This window comes from Carassius auratus, chromosome 35 (assembly GCF_003368295.1).
Source record: "Carassius auratus strain Wakin chromosome 35, ASM336829v1, whole genome shotgun sequence".
NCBI classification, from domain to species: domain Eukaryota; kingdom Metazoa; phylum Chordata; class Actinopteri; order Cypriniformes; family Cyprinidae; genus Carassius; species Carassius auratus.
In genome coordinates this window covers 4626549-4641980 of record NC_039277.1, presented here as the reverse complement: position 1 = coordinate 4641980, position 15432 = coordinate 4626549, and the positions used below count along the sequence as shown (strand labels likewise).

The 15432-nt window shown below is 37.4% G+C and overlaps 1 protein-coding gene across 1 annotated transcript; it reads left to right on the top strand.

Moving 5' to 3' along the window:
• The first annotated feature begins 3705 nt into the window (after positions 1-3705).
• Positions 3706-12504, top strand: LOC113054089 (ras-GEF domain-containing family member 1B-B). The gene is made up of 14 exons (XM_026219405.1): positions 3706-4026; positions 6239-6428; positions 6523-6645; positions 8425-8562; positions 8951-9175; positions 9859-9933; positions 10033-10125; positions 10435-10537; positions 10652-10731; positions 11087-11182; positions 11274-11369; positions 11458-11581; positions 11898-11970; positions 12070-12504. Exons 2-14 carry the CDS (start codon positions 6246-6248, stop codon positions 12089-12091), a joined length of 1431 nt encoding a protein of 476 aa, XP_026075190.1. The 5' UTR covers positions 3706-4026; positions 6239-6245; the 3' UTR covers positions 12092-12504.
• Positions 12505-15432: the final 2928 nt, after the last annotated feature.

The following is a 15432-nucleotide window of genomic DNA, read 5'->3' as shown; positions in this document are numbered from 1 at the left end:
ACTCTTCCAGCCACCTGCAGCTCTAAATATAAATATTCCACATTATTTAGCTAGCAAAGGCATCATATTACTAATATTTTGATTCATTTTAATCTATTAATATAAAAATTCCATAAAATGTAATTTTGTAAAATATTAGAATATTGTAAAAAAATTATGAAAAATAAATTTTCATGATTATTTCACTAGCAAGTAAAAAAAAAAATCACAAAAAAAGTGTTTTTTTGCAACACTAGTGAAAATATTTTCAAGGCAATAATGACTTCAGTCTGTTCACCACACAAAATGGCTTCAAAATATATTTTGTTATGTTTTTTGTTCTTTTTGTTTATCTTGACAGCTCATGGTCACTTTTTGGTTTCATTAAGGAAAAGAGCAGCATGAACAAAGGAATTTACTTTTACTTTTGGTTTTAAGTGTTTTACAGGAATATGTGTTATTTTGTTATATGTCAAAGCCTTTAGTTTTGGGAATACAAATCAGACAGAAACTAAGTTGCAAAGTGGAAGGGGTACCGAGAAATGTTAAAATAATAAACAATTATCACGTAGAAGACAAAGCAACCAAAAACAAAGCAGGTATAAAATGGGTTGTGGCACTTGTTGCAAACTGGTCTGGACTGACCACACAAATTGCGATTAGTCATCATCAGAATTACCACAGAACTCAAATCACGTCTACATTAGCTGATGGAAACATTAATTATTTATTATTTTTCTCAATAATTCACACACATGTACATTTACAGGAAACTCCTACTGAAGAAAAGGGAGGGGGAAGGCGATTTTAGAACTGTGCTCCTCAGAAAACTATTTCAGTGGCCGACCTAGACATGAATTATTCATCTTCATGAGTGTGTACATGTGAGATCCACCATGGACATGGGACAGCTGAGGGAGGTACTGAACTATTCAGTCGCGCACAGAGGGCACCATGTTTGAAGGTCAATGAGCCGGGGGGCTGAATCACTTTCTTACTGGAAAGCAGTGAGTCACACTCCCACCCCCATTATTCAAGCGTATCCACTGTCGACCCAACAGATGTTTCTGCACTCATCCTTAATGGCTTGCAGGTTTCATTTCCATTGTCACATGGAATTTCCCTTAAGTGAATTGTTAGCATTTTTGCTGGTTTCGATTGTCTTGGTATAGTACAAACAGATAACAACTAGATACTATATTCTTATTTTTCTTAACCCTTTGGTGCTCTTCAGTCATCAGCCTAAATATTTTAGGTTTTGCTTTTTTATTACTTTTTTTTACTTCATATAATGGTAATGGTAATGGTACGAAACTTGGTAAAGGTTTTGGCACTTGCTATGTAAACACAAAAATATGAAAGCCCGTTTCCATCACTGAATAAAAAAAAATCTAAATGTTAACTGCAACTTTTCATCTCAGAATTGTTACTTTTTTTTCAAACAGTTATGATTTTACATTTCGATATTCTGAGTCACAATTACCTTTAAAAAAAATTATTCAGTGGTGGAAATGGGATTCCATACAAAAAAAACAAAACAAAAAAAATCATGGTTTGCATAAAATGAATTTAATGTAGTGGTAATGTTTGGTACTGCAGCCAAAGATTTTTTTAGATATCAACCTTAAATTTGGAACACAGCTTGAGAGGATTAAATTAATAAAGCCTCATTTTATTTAGATTTTATTTTATTCTATTCTATAAATTACTTGCTTTGACTATACTGCTGTGAAAGTCGTAGGAATATCACCAGAGATAGTCCAGCCAAAAGGCTTGTTTATGCAGGAAACTTAATATGCAACTTAAAGGTCATAACACTGCTATTCCATTTTTGGCAGGAAAAAATAGCAAAGGAAACTTTCTTGTGAAGTGTGTGCTGACGTAGATTCCGGTTATGTAACCCCAGTCTATAAAAAATAACAAAATCAGTAAATCACTGCTAGTTTGGAGATATAAAAGACTGGAGTTCCCAAAGGACTCTGCTCTGTTGGTTGAGTCTTTGTGGGTGTAAGCTGAAGTTGATATGTGTTCACAATACGTGATAACACCATCCTTCTGTAGCTGAAGCCCTGCAGGGGCCAGAAGGTTTCAGGGCTTCAGCACCGTGGGTGGAATCCAGCTTGAAGCACTATTACTGAGCTCAAGTCAAACTCTCACCATTAGGTGCCTCTTAACGGTGTGGGCGAAGCACATCATTCAGAAAAGGCCTTGCAGGGGTGAATTATTCTTACAGACACTTTGTTGAGTGGAGCTGGAGAGGTATGGGCTCGAAAATGAAATCCACCTACTTATATAATAAGACTTGCCTACCTCTGCATTGATGTAATTCATCTTTTACATAACCCAAAACTCCCACTATAGAGTCGACCACACCCACAGAAATAAAAAATAAGCAGTTCTGATAAGAGTGGGAAGGCAGTGTTTACCATGGGAATACTGCACACAGCAACATGTGCCCTACCAATGATGTGAATTTTGGGGCGGGACTATCTTTTTGACCAACCAATGGCAGACTGGGGAAGTTTTCTGGAAGCCTGTTTGAAATTAATAGTTGTGTTCGCATAGAATGCTGCAGGGATGGTAAAATGCTATAGGCCAAAACCCACTAACAAGTTAACATTTTAGACCATTGTGTCATTTTTTTCTTTTAGTTTTGGGTTAATGTCTGAAATAAGGTCTGTGGTGAACACAAGCTCAAGATTACATTTAGAATCCATTAGTAATACCCCCTTGTGGTTCCTTTTAAAGCTTTTGCTTGTCTTGAAAAAGGCGGTTGCTAAAAGTAGTTAAATGGGACTACAGAGGTCGTCAGAGACATTAAACACCATCACGCTGCTTTCATAGCCTCGTTGTGGTTGTTATTATGCTCTTGTGAACTATTGTAATTTGAATTTTCGGGGGAAAATGTTTCTTAAATGAAGACTGGAAGAACTGGCAAAAGCTTAGTCAGGGTGATGTTGAAGTCATGCGACCGTGTGTAGCTCATTTATAGATTATCATGATGAACAAAACATGTAAGAATGTTGGTCACAGAGCCTAGTTTATGTATTAATCCAGAAATCAGAAAGAGCTTTATTACTAAGTATGTTTACACACACAAGAAATTTGACTTGGCGACAGAAGCTTTCCAGTCAAATTCCTTGTGTGTGTAAACAAAATTTCCTCGGGTGGTAATTTAAGTGCCTGTAACTCTTACCTTGAGCTATTTTTGGATTTCTGATGACTCTTCAGGCCTTGTGAGATAGCAAAGCTTGCTTTTTACACATCGAAATCTCAGGGAATACAGTAGGCCTTCCTGGTATTGTTTGCATATTGTTTCATGAAGACTGTGTACTTGTAACGTTACATCCTCATTTAATGAAACAAGTGGCGCTTTCTTCACCTTTACTTTTGAATATGACTTGCCTTAGTTTCTATTGCTTTTTTTTTTAGTTTACATGCTCTAATTATATAATATTATACCCTGTATATAGCTAGATTACGACTCACAGAGACAAAATTAATGCATGCTGGTGTATTCTGAAAAAAAAAACAAGTGAAAGATGTGAACAACCGACAGCCTCAGTAAATTGAACCTTCTAAATGAAAACAACCGACTGTTGTAGTTTGTCCGCGGTTTGCGCGCTTCTTGGGAGTTGATGGACATCGCGCTGGCCAATAAGATCACTGGGAAATTTCAATGTGTTGCTTCTTGCATCTGATTGGTTGGTACTTCCTTCTGGGCGAAACCGCATTTTCCGGTTTTCCTTCTTAATGCTTTCTGTGTTATAGGAATTCGGTATTAGTTTCTCATGTTCATGTTCTGGATTATTGGTAAAACAATGGGGACCGTCGATCGTCATCACAGAGTATCCGTGTGCGCCACGCTAACAGTGAACTGATCATTAGTATCGCGATCAAGAGAAAGAGAAGAAAACAATCAGCGAGCTTTCATTGTAAGAAAGCAACTTGATCTGGGGTGCGCACGCGTTTTGGAGTCTTTCTGTTGGACTTCCTTGGATATCCATATAGTTAACTTTCTCGGAAATATACCTTTTTCATTTTGTGGTAAGTTTTTAAATCACCGCCTTTCAAAAAACTGCCATTAGTGCTTAATCACTGCTGCTTCCTAAACTTAGGCTACTGAATGTGTAATTGTGCAATCTAAAGATACACGTAAAATTAAGTTTCTAGGTTTACTATAAAAATACATTAAGTTTACTGCATTTTTAGTTATTTATATTTGGTTCAACTGTTTCACTATTCAGATGTAGAAAGTTTTTTATTTATTTATTAATTCGTTTTTTTAATCCATCTGTTATTGTTTCGTTGTTGCTCATACATGTTGCACATCGTCCATCTGTGATTTTCAGTCTGGTCTGATGAGTCAGTGCCTCTTAAGTTTCGTGTAATTACACGCACTGCACCGTCTGTTTACAATCTCTTCCTTTTCATTCTGTGTATATTTGTTGTTAACTGTCACGAGCTGTTACAGGAAAGTTTGCATTTAAGTTGTTTACTATGCTTCTCCAGGGAAACATTCATCCAAAAATATAATATTCAGTGCTTCATCCACTTACTCCAAACATGTATGATTTTCTTGCTTCAAAAAGGTATTCCGAATGTTATTTGCTGACATCCTCAGTCAGCATTCACTTTCTTTAGTCTTTTTCCATACAGCGAAGGACTGTCATTCTGCTCAACATCTCCTTTACTGTTCTCCACGCGAGAAAGAAAAATCATACAGGTTTGAAACAACATGAGGATGAGTAAATGATGACAGGGTTATTATAAATCGCTTTAATGCTCGATGAATAAGGACAATCACGAGACTCGTTCGAAAGGCAAGATTCGAATGGAACGTGGTTGGTCGATGAGTCACTGTTGTCATAGAAACATCGTTGGCAGTCAAATGAGTTGTTTTTCAGAATTTGGAACGTTTGCTTCTTAGCACGAGCCCATCGGATTATTTCACGTTGACTTTTATCTCACAAATGAGCTATTCTTCCCTCTGTACTGTTTTTTTTACATGGAGTGGGGCAAAGCAGTAGGTCTGTTTCGTAATGGAGATCAGTGGTTCAAGAGAAGACTCGTGCCATTAAACCTGCTTGACAACAAGACCCCTCCTTAATCCGAATTACTGCAGTTTAGTGTGAACAGTACACCTAGTATACAGGAGCTTCAGAGATTCCAGAGCAGGAGGGAAATGTAAAAAAATAACTTCTCTTCTGACCTGGTAAAGGCCCTTTTGCATTTTGTTAGTTTGTTTGTGTCCTCCCAATTTGAATTGCCTTAAAAATAGCTTGAAATATCAGAAATGAACTTCTGCATTGTGCAAATAATTATAGAGTGCGCATTGGCGGATTATTGTTCCTGATTGTAAATAATGGTGTGTTCAGTTCCTTGTGGGAAGTTCATATTTACGAGTTGGGAAGTTGTAATTACGAATGCGCATTAGGTGTGCTTTTGCTTTGTTTTTATCTGTGTTTTGTTCATGCATGTTAGTTTTTTCTCCCTGACACTTTCACATTTTCACATTGTAAATATCTGGGGCACTTTTAGTGGCACTGTTGCTGTTAATATTCCTGTCCAGGGTTCAACCTGAGAGAGGTTTGGGCCAGTTGTCAGTGTCACTTGCTCTATTGGTGTTGTGTTGTTACTAACTAGCTTACGTCGACCGAATATGTGTGCCTTTACAACTAACAACTAAAACTGAACTTGTTAACTGTCCCACTGTTTCAGCATAGACCTGATAATAACATTTCCAACTGAAATCTGTAAATCTTGGATGGTTTGAAGTTTGGACACTTTATAAAGAAAGCACTTTGCACATTATTGAAGTCAAGTCAAGTTATAAATAGATCACTAAATATGAAAAGAGCTTTCCAATGATACAGTTTTTCTTGATTGGGAATATGAATTGGGCCCACCGCTTACCCAGTGACAGTTAAAAGTTTAATCATCGTTTCCTCTGAGATTTTGCTTATATTGATCTTGAAAGTTCATAAGCATTAGTTAGAACGGGTTGAAAAAGAAAATAGAAAAATAATTAATATTCCAAGAAATGTGTTTTTATAAACTTATCCCTCTTGTGGCTTATTTACTTATTTTAAACTGACAGCTAAATGTCAATTCGGGACAGTGGCTAGTAGATAAGCAAAATACAGACTGCTTGCATGTATCTGTGTTCATCTGGTGGTGGGTGTTTATTTCACACCTTGTTTCAGAGGAATGCGGCTATGCAACTTTCTTACTGGTTGACTAATGTTTTCGTCCACAGGTCCAAAATGCCACAGACAACTCCATATTCAAGCAAGTTCAACCCTAGCACTTACAGCAGCAGTCATAGTCACCGCCAGCCTGTGGAGGAGAACTATGGAGGCCTGCACTACCGTGATAATAAGCTTGTGTCTGGCTCTCTGGAAGCCCTGATACAGCTCTTAGTCCCGACTGTGGACTATTACCCTGACGTAAGTATACAGCATTCGCTGCCTGTGATGATTAGTAGTTGCAGGGTAAATGTCAAGTTTGACTGACGCTTGAGATTTGCCTGTCATTTTTCAGAGATCATACATTTTCACCTTCCTGCTAACCTCCCGTCTCTTCCTGCATCCGTTTGAGCTCATGTCTCGTGTCTGTTACCTCTGTGTGGACCATCACAGGGTTGGCGACCCACAGACAGATAAGGTAATCTTATATCACCAAATTAGTATTGTTATGTCATAATATTATTATCTGTGCTGGAAATATAACTCAGATGTGTTGCATAACCATGCGGTAATGTCTGTTTTTGGATAATCCAGTGAATTAATTCCAATTAACCACTGAGAGGTATTGGATGGACGCAGACCAAAAGATAAAATTACTCATAACAAATGACTGAATAAGTGTGACTTTATCTGTGTAAAAGCACATTCACATTATGTAACAATTGAACAAAAGATTAAAAGTCATACATAATAAATGATAACCACGTTTGAATAATTTTTTAAATAGCCGATACACACACACACCTGTGTGACAACTCATGAATCAATTCTATTTTATTATGCCAAAATATCAGCAATGCCATGTGACACAACACATTAAAACTAATCACTTCCATTAGGGGTTTAAATCTTTGGGTTCATAGCAAATGCATTAAAGGGATAATTCTGTCATCATTTACTCACCCTCATCTAGTTTCTGTCTTCTGTTGAACACATAAGAAGATGTTTTGAAGAATGTTGGCAACCAAAGCATACCATGGAAGTCAATGGGGACCTGAAAATCTTTGGTTACCAACGTCCTTCACAATATCTTCCTCTGTGTTTAATAGAAGAAAGAAACTCATATAGGTTTGGAACAATATGAGGGTGAGTATATGATTATAACATTAATTTTTTAGGTAAAGGTCAGGTTTAGGACCTCTGGTTTTTAATTGAATCGAACCATTTTCCATATTGATTCACTATTTACCCATTACTATTTTAAATGCATTCATTGAACCCTAGACTTTCCCTTTTTATATAAAAAAAAAAATGCCCTGGCTCTTCCAAGCGTTATAATGACAGTGAATGGGTGTTGAGTTAAAAAATTAATAAAACTGCATCCTTCCATAATAAAAAGTGCTCCACATGGCTCCACGGGTTTAATAAATGCCTTCTGAAGTTAATCGATGCATTAATTTAAATATTGATGTTTAAAACTTATAAACCCCGTAATCACTAGCTTCTGCTACCTGTTTTACGCACATTCATGAGAGAGTGGTGTTTGTGAGTGACGAATGTGAACATACAGAGAAGAGAGCAAAACACCGGTCAGGAGTTGGAATAAAAAATAAAAAAAACCAGGAGGACACTGGTTTTCCTTTGCTGTAAACAAAATTTGGTACTCGTGAGAGTAGCATATTCTCACCGGATGTTACACCTACATCATATGCTGGACGCCACTCTTTTGTGGCGCATGTACGATAGTTAGCAGAAGCTAAAGATTGTGATTTATATAAGTTTTAAATAGGGATATTTTTCTTAAACATCGCGTCACTTCAGAAGGCCTTTATTAACCCCACGGAGCTGTGTGGGGTAGCACTTTTTTATGATGGATGAATGCACTTTATTTTGCTTCAAAATCTCAACACCCATTCACTGCCATTATACAGCTTGGAAAAGTCAGGACAATGCCAAAACTGCTCCAATTGCATTCGTCTGAAAAAAGAAAGTCATATACAACTAGGATAGCTTGACTGAGTACATTTTCGGATGAAGTATCCCTTTAAAAATACTTATTTAATATACACTCTTGTCAAAGAAAAGTAGTTTTTTTTTCAATGTGGGTTTTTTGTGCATTTAAATTGACTTTACTAAAATAAACTTGATAATGATACTTGATGTTAGATTTTAGTAAACCGATTATTTAGTAGATATTACCTGTCTTGTTGCAAACCATAGGTGATTCAGTGCTAAATTGTCTTGCTTTACTCCACAGAAGAGAATACGGGAAATAGCACCGAAAATCGTGCAGCTGCTCACAGAATGGACTGAGACCTTTCCGTATGACTTCAGGGATGAGCGCATGATGCGCAGCCTCAAAGAGATGACCCATCGTCTTGCCTTCGGAGATGAGGTCAGCAGAGATGATCCTCATGATCTAGCAGAAACATCATGATTGCGTCATGTTATCGTTAGTTTAGTGACGATTAGTAGTTAGTAACTTCTTGTTTTTTAGCTGAATATTGAATAAATGAACCGTGACATATTGACTAAATTCTAAATGCTTTTGTATTGGGGTCTCCCTACATTGGACAACAACATGGCATGGTTATGGAGCCAAATGCAAATGCGTTGGATTTGCATGTACGCTGTTTGGCTTCAAACCCTCTGACCTATTTCCTTTTTGCTCAAGCTGTGATATCAGCAACACTGCTTAACGTTACCAAATGTTATTTTTGGCTCCAGTCATGAATGGATAATATAATGCTGACGTAGGAAATGGTTGTGTTGTTTTTAACCAGCTCTCACGGAGGGCCATGCAGAGACTCATTCAGCGCCTCTTACGCAAACTGACCACCCTCGGACAGTACGAAGAGTCTCTGGCGACATCCAGCGCCACTGCCGCCGCCATGGACAGACCGCTCGCCCTCAAGTCCAAACAGCAGTTAGTACGCAGAGACGAGTGCGTTTTGAACCTATGCGATGACCCTTTTGTCTTTGCCCAACAGCTGACGCACATTGAGATGGTGAGTGACATCAAGGTTCAGTCTGATTGGCTGTCAGTATTAAATAGTTCGCACAAAAATTATAATTTGCTGCAAATGAACTCACCATCAGGCCATTCAAGATGTAGATGAGTTTGTTTCTTGATCAGAACAGATTTGGAGAAATGCAGCAGTACTTCACTTGTTCACCAGTGGATGCTCTGCAGTGAATGGGTGCCGTCAGAATGAGAGTCCAAACAGCTGATAAAAACATCATAATAATCCACATGAATCTTGTCCCATCAGTTAATGTCAATTAATGTGAAATGAAAAGCTGTGTGTTTGTAAGAAACAAATCCATCAAGAAGTTTACAAAAACTTCAAAACTTTGCTTTCAGCCAAAATATGAGTCCATAATCCATAATTTAGTCTTAACGATGGATTTGTTTCTTACAAACACTCAGCTTTTCTCTTCACAAGACTTTAACTGATGTACTCGAGTGGTGTGGATTATTGTGATGTTTTTATCAGCTGTTTGGACTCTCATTCTGACGGCACCCATTCACTGCAGAGGATCCACTGGTGAGCAAGTGATGCAATGCTACATTTGTCCATATACTGGAGAAGAAATAAACTCATCTACATCTCGGTTTCAAGTTTTCAGCAATTTGTTATTACCAGATAAACTACTCCTTTAAACCTGCTCTCCTGTTTTCTGCATGTAGGAGCGACTCAGTTATATTGGCCCTGAAGAATTCGTTCGAGCGTTTGCTAAGAAAAGACCCTCGGACAACCATAAGGTAAGCTGGTAGTCAAAGATTACGTAAGACACTGTAAAAATAGAAACCGAATGGGCACAGATAAAGAAGCAGCTTGATGGTTGAAATGTCGTCCTTCAGAGTTTCTTCAGCAAAAGAAAAGCAAGTAACCTGGAGGCTTATGTTGAATGGTTCAACAGACTGACCTACCTGATAGCCACAGAAATTTGCATGGTGAGTACATCTGTCATCTATTTTTGGGGGGAAAAAAAGCAAAGCAGTGCTATCAGGCAAAAATCTTATTTATTCTGTTGTTGTTGTTGATGTCAAAAGTTGTGTAACCACTCTGTCCCTTGTATAATTCTGAGCCTGTGTGGTTCAGTTTGTCACTTTTGAATGTTCCAAATGTTTTGGTTTGCTCCTTCATTTCCAATGCAAAATCTGCATCTTGAAGCAAAACCAATTGAAAGCAATGCTGTGTGTAACCGCGCATGATTGCAATCACTGACAATCACATGCTGCCCTCTGCTGGTTTGTCTTCAGCCGGTGAAGAAGAAACACAGAGCAAGAGTGCTGGAGTTCTTTATAGACGTGGCACAGGAATGCTTCAACATTGGCAACTTCAACTCATTAATGGCTATTATTAGTGAGTACATATTGAATTGTATTGTCACTAACTATTAATTTTAAAATACAGTGTTGGAGATACAGTTCCTTAGCCAGTCTTGATTTGCATTGTTAACAATTTTTAACTCTGTAGCTGGAATGAACATGAACCCTGTATCCAGACTGAAGAAAACCTGGAATAAAGTCAACACAGACAAGTTTGACATCCTGGTGGTAAGGAAAGCTGTTATGAGTTAGAGAGAAAGAAACGGTAGTCTGAGACCACAGTCTAATTTAAACCTGGAAATACACAACATTTAAAAAAATAAATAAATAAATAAACATTAAGATAAAGATACATTTTAAAAAGTCTGCACCATTTCTCTTGTTACCACACAATTTGTGACAATGACAATGTGATGTGCACAAATTAAGTTTATTTGAATTGCAATTACGTTAGAAAATAAAAAATTGCAATATTGTTACAAATGATCTCAAACTTTTAGACCTCACTATATATGGATGCTTTAATCTATACATGGTTTTTCTAGCAACACAGTTAATTTTGCTGGTTGTTTTGGTTTCTTAGCACCAAATGGACCCATCTAGCAACTTCTACAGCTACCGCACTGCATTGCGTGGAGCGACTCAGAGGTCTAGTACAGCACACACAAGCCAAGAAATGGTAATTTAGTGTGCTTTTTATACAACACTTTACATCAGTTCACATGAATTCCATGTGAATTTAATATGAATGCACTCTTCTTGTCTTTCAGATTGTCATCCCCTTCTTTAGCTTGTTCATAAAGGATATCTACTTCCTGAATGAAGGATGTGTCAATAGATTAACTAACGGCCACATCAATTTTGAGGTAAGTTGACATTGAATATTCTATAAAACTGAATCACTTGGTTATCTAGTTGCTTGGGAAGTAAAGCTTTTCTTTACTCGTATGACAGAAATTTTGGGAGTTGGCCAAGCAAGTGAGTGAGTTTCTGTCCTGGAGGCAGGTGATCTGTCCTTTTGAGAGGGACAGGAAAACCCTGCAGTATCTCATCAGCGCACCAGTGTTCACTGAAGATGGTGAGCAGGGTTATTTATAATATTTTCTTTATTAATCTTGCTCTTAGAAAACTAGATGGTGAAGTTGCTGGAGGTGGTTTGCAAAAAGAAAGAAACGACCAATCACAATTAAGTATTTAGTAATAGTAATAATCTACATGTATTTACTGTAGGGTTATGATTCCAGTTAGTTGCATGTATGCATTATTTATTGCTATAGCATGTAAATGTAACTGTTACATTACAGTAAAGTGGTACCAATATTTCTTTACATTAAAATAGTTTTTGGTGTATTAATTGGGTTAATGTAATAAGTGTGTTTTGTGTTGTGTTGCAGAGCTCCAGCTCGCTTCATATGAGAGTGAAGGTCCTGAAAACAATCTGGAGCGGGACACCCGCCGTTCACTCAGGTTTGATATTAACTTATCATTTTTAAATAACATTGACTTGCCTCTACTATAAATGCAGAATCAATTTAATTTCCCGTTCTTTTCCCATTGCTGCTTCAGGTCGTCTCTCAGTAGAATGTGAACGGTGAATTTGGGATCGTGTCCTCACACAAGGACTGATGGCACTGAAGACTTTGAAGGACTTTTCTAATCATTTCACTTTTCTGTGGTTTCATCGCTGAAATTGAGGCTGGATTCTCATTGTGACAGTAACACTATGCTAAAGGAAACATACTCATCTCATTTACCTCAAGTACCTTAATGAAATGTGTTATTAACATGCTATAGATCTCCTGGGTGAATTAAGAGCATGTCGCTGGCTGACCTGTTCTACTATTACATTTAGGTTTTTTTTTTGCTTTTTGGTAAGTGGTATTAATAGTTTGTGTACTGGACATATTTGAACAATATTAAGAAAAGATATTTTTATGTGTATTATAGTTTCATGTGATCACTGTGTATGTTTCCCTATAAATGATGTCTGAATTAAGCTGATTCTTCTGTGTCACTATTTATTTTCTCTTTTCAATCATATAGGAGGTTTATTATTGTTATTATCTATTCATATTATCTATTCATAATGGTGTAGAGATTGATGGCAAGTAAACAAGTGCTTTTGTGCCACCTAGTGGTAAAAACTACTATTGCTGCTGCTACTACTAGGACCTGTGGTGACCAGTTTGGATAGATGCAAAAAAACATAATACCACAAAATCTATGAGAACTATGTATTTTTATACATGAGCTTATGTATGAGAAGTCATGTGACGCTCTCTAAATGTTTCGTTACATATGAGACACTTCAGCCTCTCATCTGACAGCGCCCTTTTATGGTGGGACCTAATGTGTTGCACCAGGTCTGATGTCATATGGAAAGAAAGGATGCATTTCGCACACCAGTTCTGGAGAGGTAGACCGAGAGAAGAGAGATGGGGGGTCAGTAGCGATTGCAGATGAGCAGTATGTGGACGCTGCAGCCGGGAGGTCCTGGACCAAAGGTTTGCGCTGTGAAGAAGACCCAACTGTTTTGGAAGATCCATGTTTGGATAAGCAGAGCTGTGGAAGTTGAGTTGGAGAATGCTGGGGAGGACAGACGTCCGGTTAGGGATGAGGTCGCTGGGAAAACTGGCTGACATCAGCGGGACATCAGGCATGGTGTGAGGAGGTTGCATGAACGCGCTCTTCTTGTTCTTGTCAACTTGAACATCTTTTGACAATCTGGTGAGTGCAGACTTTGTCGCTGTTCTAGATTTCAAATCCTGGTTGTCTGGATCTGTCCTGCGGGTGTCATGGGATTGTGGTTGGCTGCACGAAGAATCCTGGCCCTCACTGAAAGGCTTTTTGCTGGCAGATGACCAGGAACATCTATTCACCCCATTAACACAAAACCTTTTCACAAATACCTTTTCATCCCCATGGGTGTCCAAAGAGGAAATGTGCTATATATGTTATCATTGATTTATTTGATTTACTGAACTGCTCACTTTCCAAACAAGCACATTACACGTTTCATAACAGTGCTAAAATCATTGTTGGCATAACATGTCTGATTAAATCATCTAAAAAAAACATTTAACATTTTTTAAAACCTATTTTCAAATGGTTAATTTTCAAATGTACTATTTATAGTTTCTGACCTCTGACCTTTGTAAAGTGTTTAAATACTTATACTAAATATATAAAAATATATATTATAAAAAATGTATCGTGATTAATTGCACTATTGTCTGTGATTGATCGCATGTTATGAACAAAACTAATAATGCATTCAAAAGTAGTGTATTGTGCACTTTGTTTCATTGAAAAGTATCCCTACTACTAAATAAACAAAGCTGTAATAACATTTGGTTCGCAAATAATTTATAATTTAAATAGTTCGCAAAATAATAATGTTCCTTTTACATAGTAGCAGTTAAATATTTATTGTTGCCTAAATCTCAACTTAATTATTAGAATTAACATTAATGTAATTAAATTAAATATAACACAAGCTATTTGTCAATGCCAGGACATTAACGTTTTTATAGAAAATATTTTATAGTTTTTTTTTATAGAAAAACAAGTTATGCTCATGAGTCCAGAGCCTTGATCAAAACATTATAACAGACATCTTCCTATAAGAGACCTGCACGATCGCGGGACACATCGCAGCAGAGTGCGGAGCGGGACAACACTTGATGTGCAGGTAGACTCATGTATGTGTGGGATGCGGGAGAATAATTAGGGTGTGCTCACACTAGGACGTCTTAACCCCCAAATCTGGTTCGTTTGACTAGTGTGATCGCTCCGATTAGCAGTCTCTGCCTCGGTTGGAAGAGGTGGGCCAGAGCAATTTTAACAGTATGACACTATATAATCCAGTAAACAAACAAAAACAGACATGTATCAGTGGCTGCAGTGGCTTTGAGAAAGCATGGCATATTCGCAGAAGAGGTGAAAAAGACTGAAACAACACTGTATGAGCTGGAAGAGTCAGATGGCAAAAAGAGGTCATTTGGGTGGAAACCTGACTACAGGCGTTAAACAAATAAACACTACATAAACAGTACAAACAAACAGGAACATAACAAAGGGTGTTCACTGTCATAGTTGTGACAGATATAATGTTCTGCACCCTCAGTGCATCGCTCATGTGACAAGAGCTGGCAAAAGAGTCACTGGACCCACACTTCCCCAGGCAAGGATGAGTTGAATGTTTCCCCTCACACAAGACATACCTCATCCTTGTTCTGGGAAGCTGTGGGTGCAGTGTTTTTGATAGTGCGGAGCCTTTTCTTTGGAATGGACACTTCTTCTGGATCCACTTCTTTTGCTCCTGCTCCAGAGCTGCCCTGTAGTTTTATAGTCTATATATTTATCTGTATAGGCTACAGTATGTGTTCACAAAGTGGTCCTGGAACAACTTCCTTGGAAAGATGAAGTACGAGGGAATGCAATTGCCATGTGCATTTACTGCAATGTCCCCCTCTCCCCAGAGGTCACTGACACCGACCCGGTGTTCCCCTTGGGGGTGATTATTTTATCTGGCACTTGGACTGTCATGGAATTATAAACTTCATAAACTCTCATGAACATTTGTAGGTGTTTATACCTAGATGTGTGTGTGTAGTTAGTGTATGTATATAGTTAAATGTTTATTTACATCATTTTATTATCTCTATATCTTTATTTATTCTTATGTGTATTTATTATAGCTAGGTGTGTAGTGTTTTTATATAATTACATATTTATTTACCTCAGTTTTATAGTCTATATATTTATCTGAATAAGCTACAGTATGTATGCATTATCAAGGTGTATAATTTTATATATGTTATTAAATTGCATATAGCAATGAATTTGTCTAGTGTATTTTAAACCACTGAATCTAGCTTTTTAGTTTTAATGGACTGTAAACTTTACCTGTTTCTTTCACGTTCCAAA

Bases quoted from the DNA above. Each gene is read 5' to 3' on its own strand.
- LOC113054089 (XM_026219405.1), top strand. From the start codon at position 6,246: ATGCCACAGACAACTCCATATTCAAGCAAGTTCAACCCTAGCACTTAC. The intron at 10,732-11,086 runs GTAAGGAAAGCT...TTGGTTTCTTAG, and splicing joins ACAAGTTTGACATCCTGGTG to CACCAAATGGACCCATCTAG. The intron at 11,582-11,897 runs GTGAGCAGGGTT...GTTGTGTTGCAG, and splicing joins ACCAGTGTTCACTGAAGATG to AGCTCCAGCTCGCTTCATAT.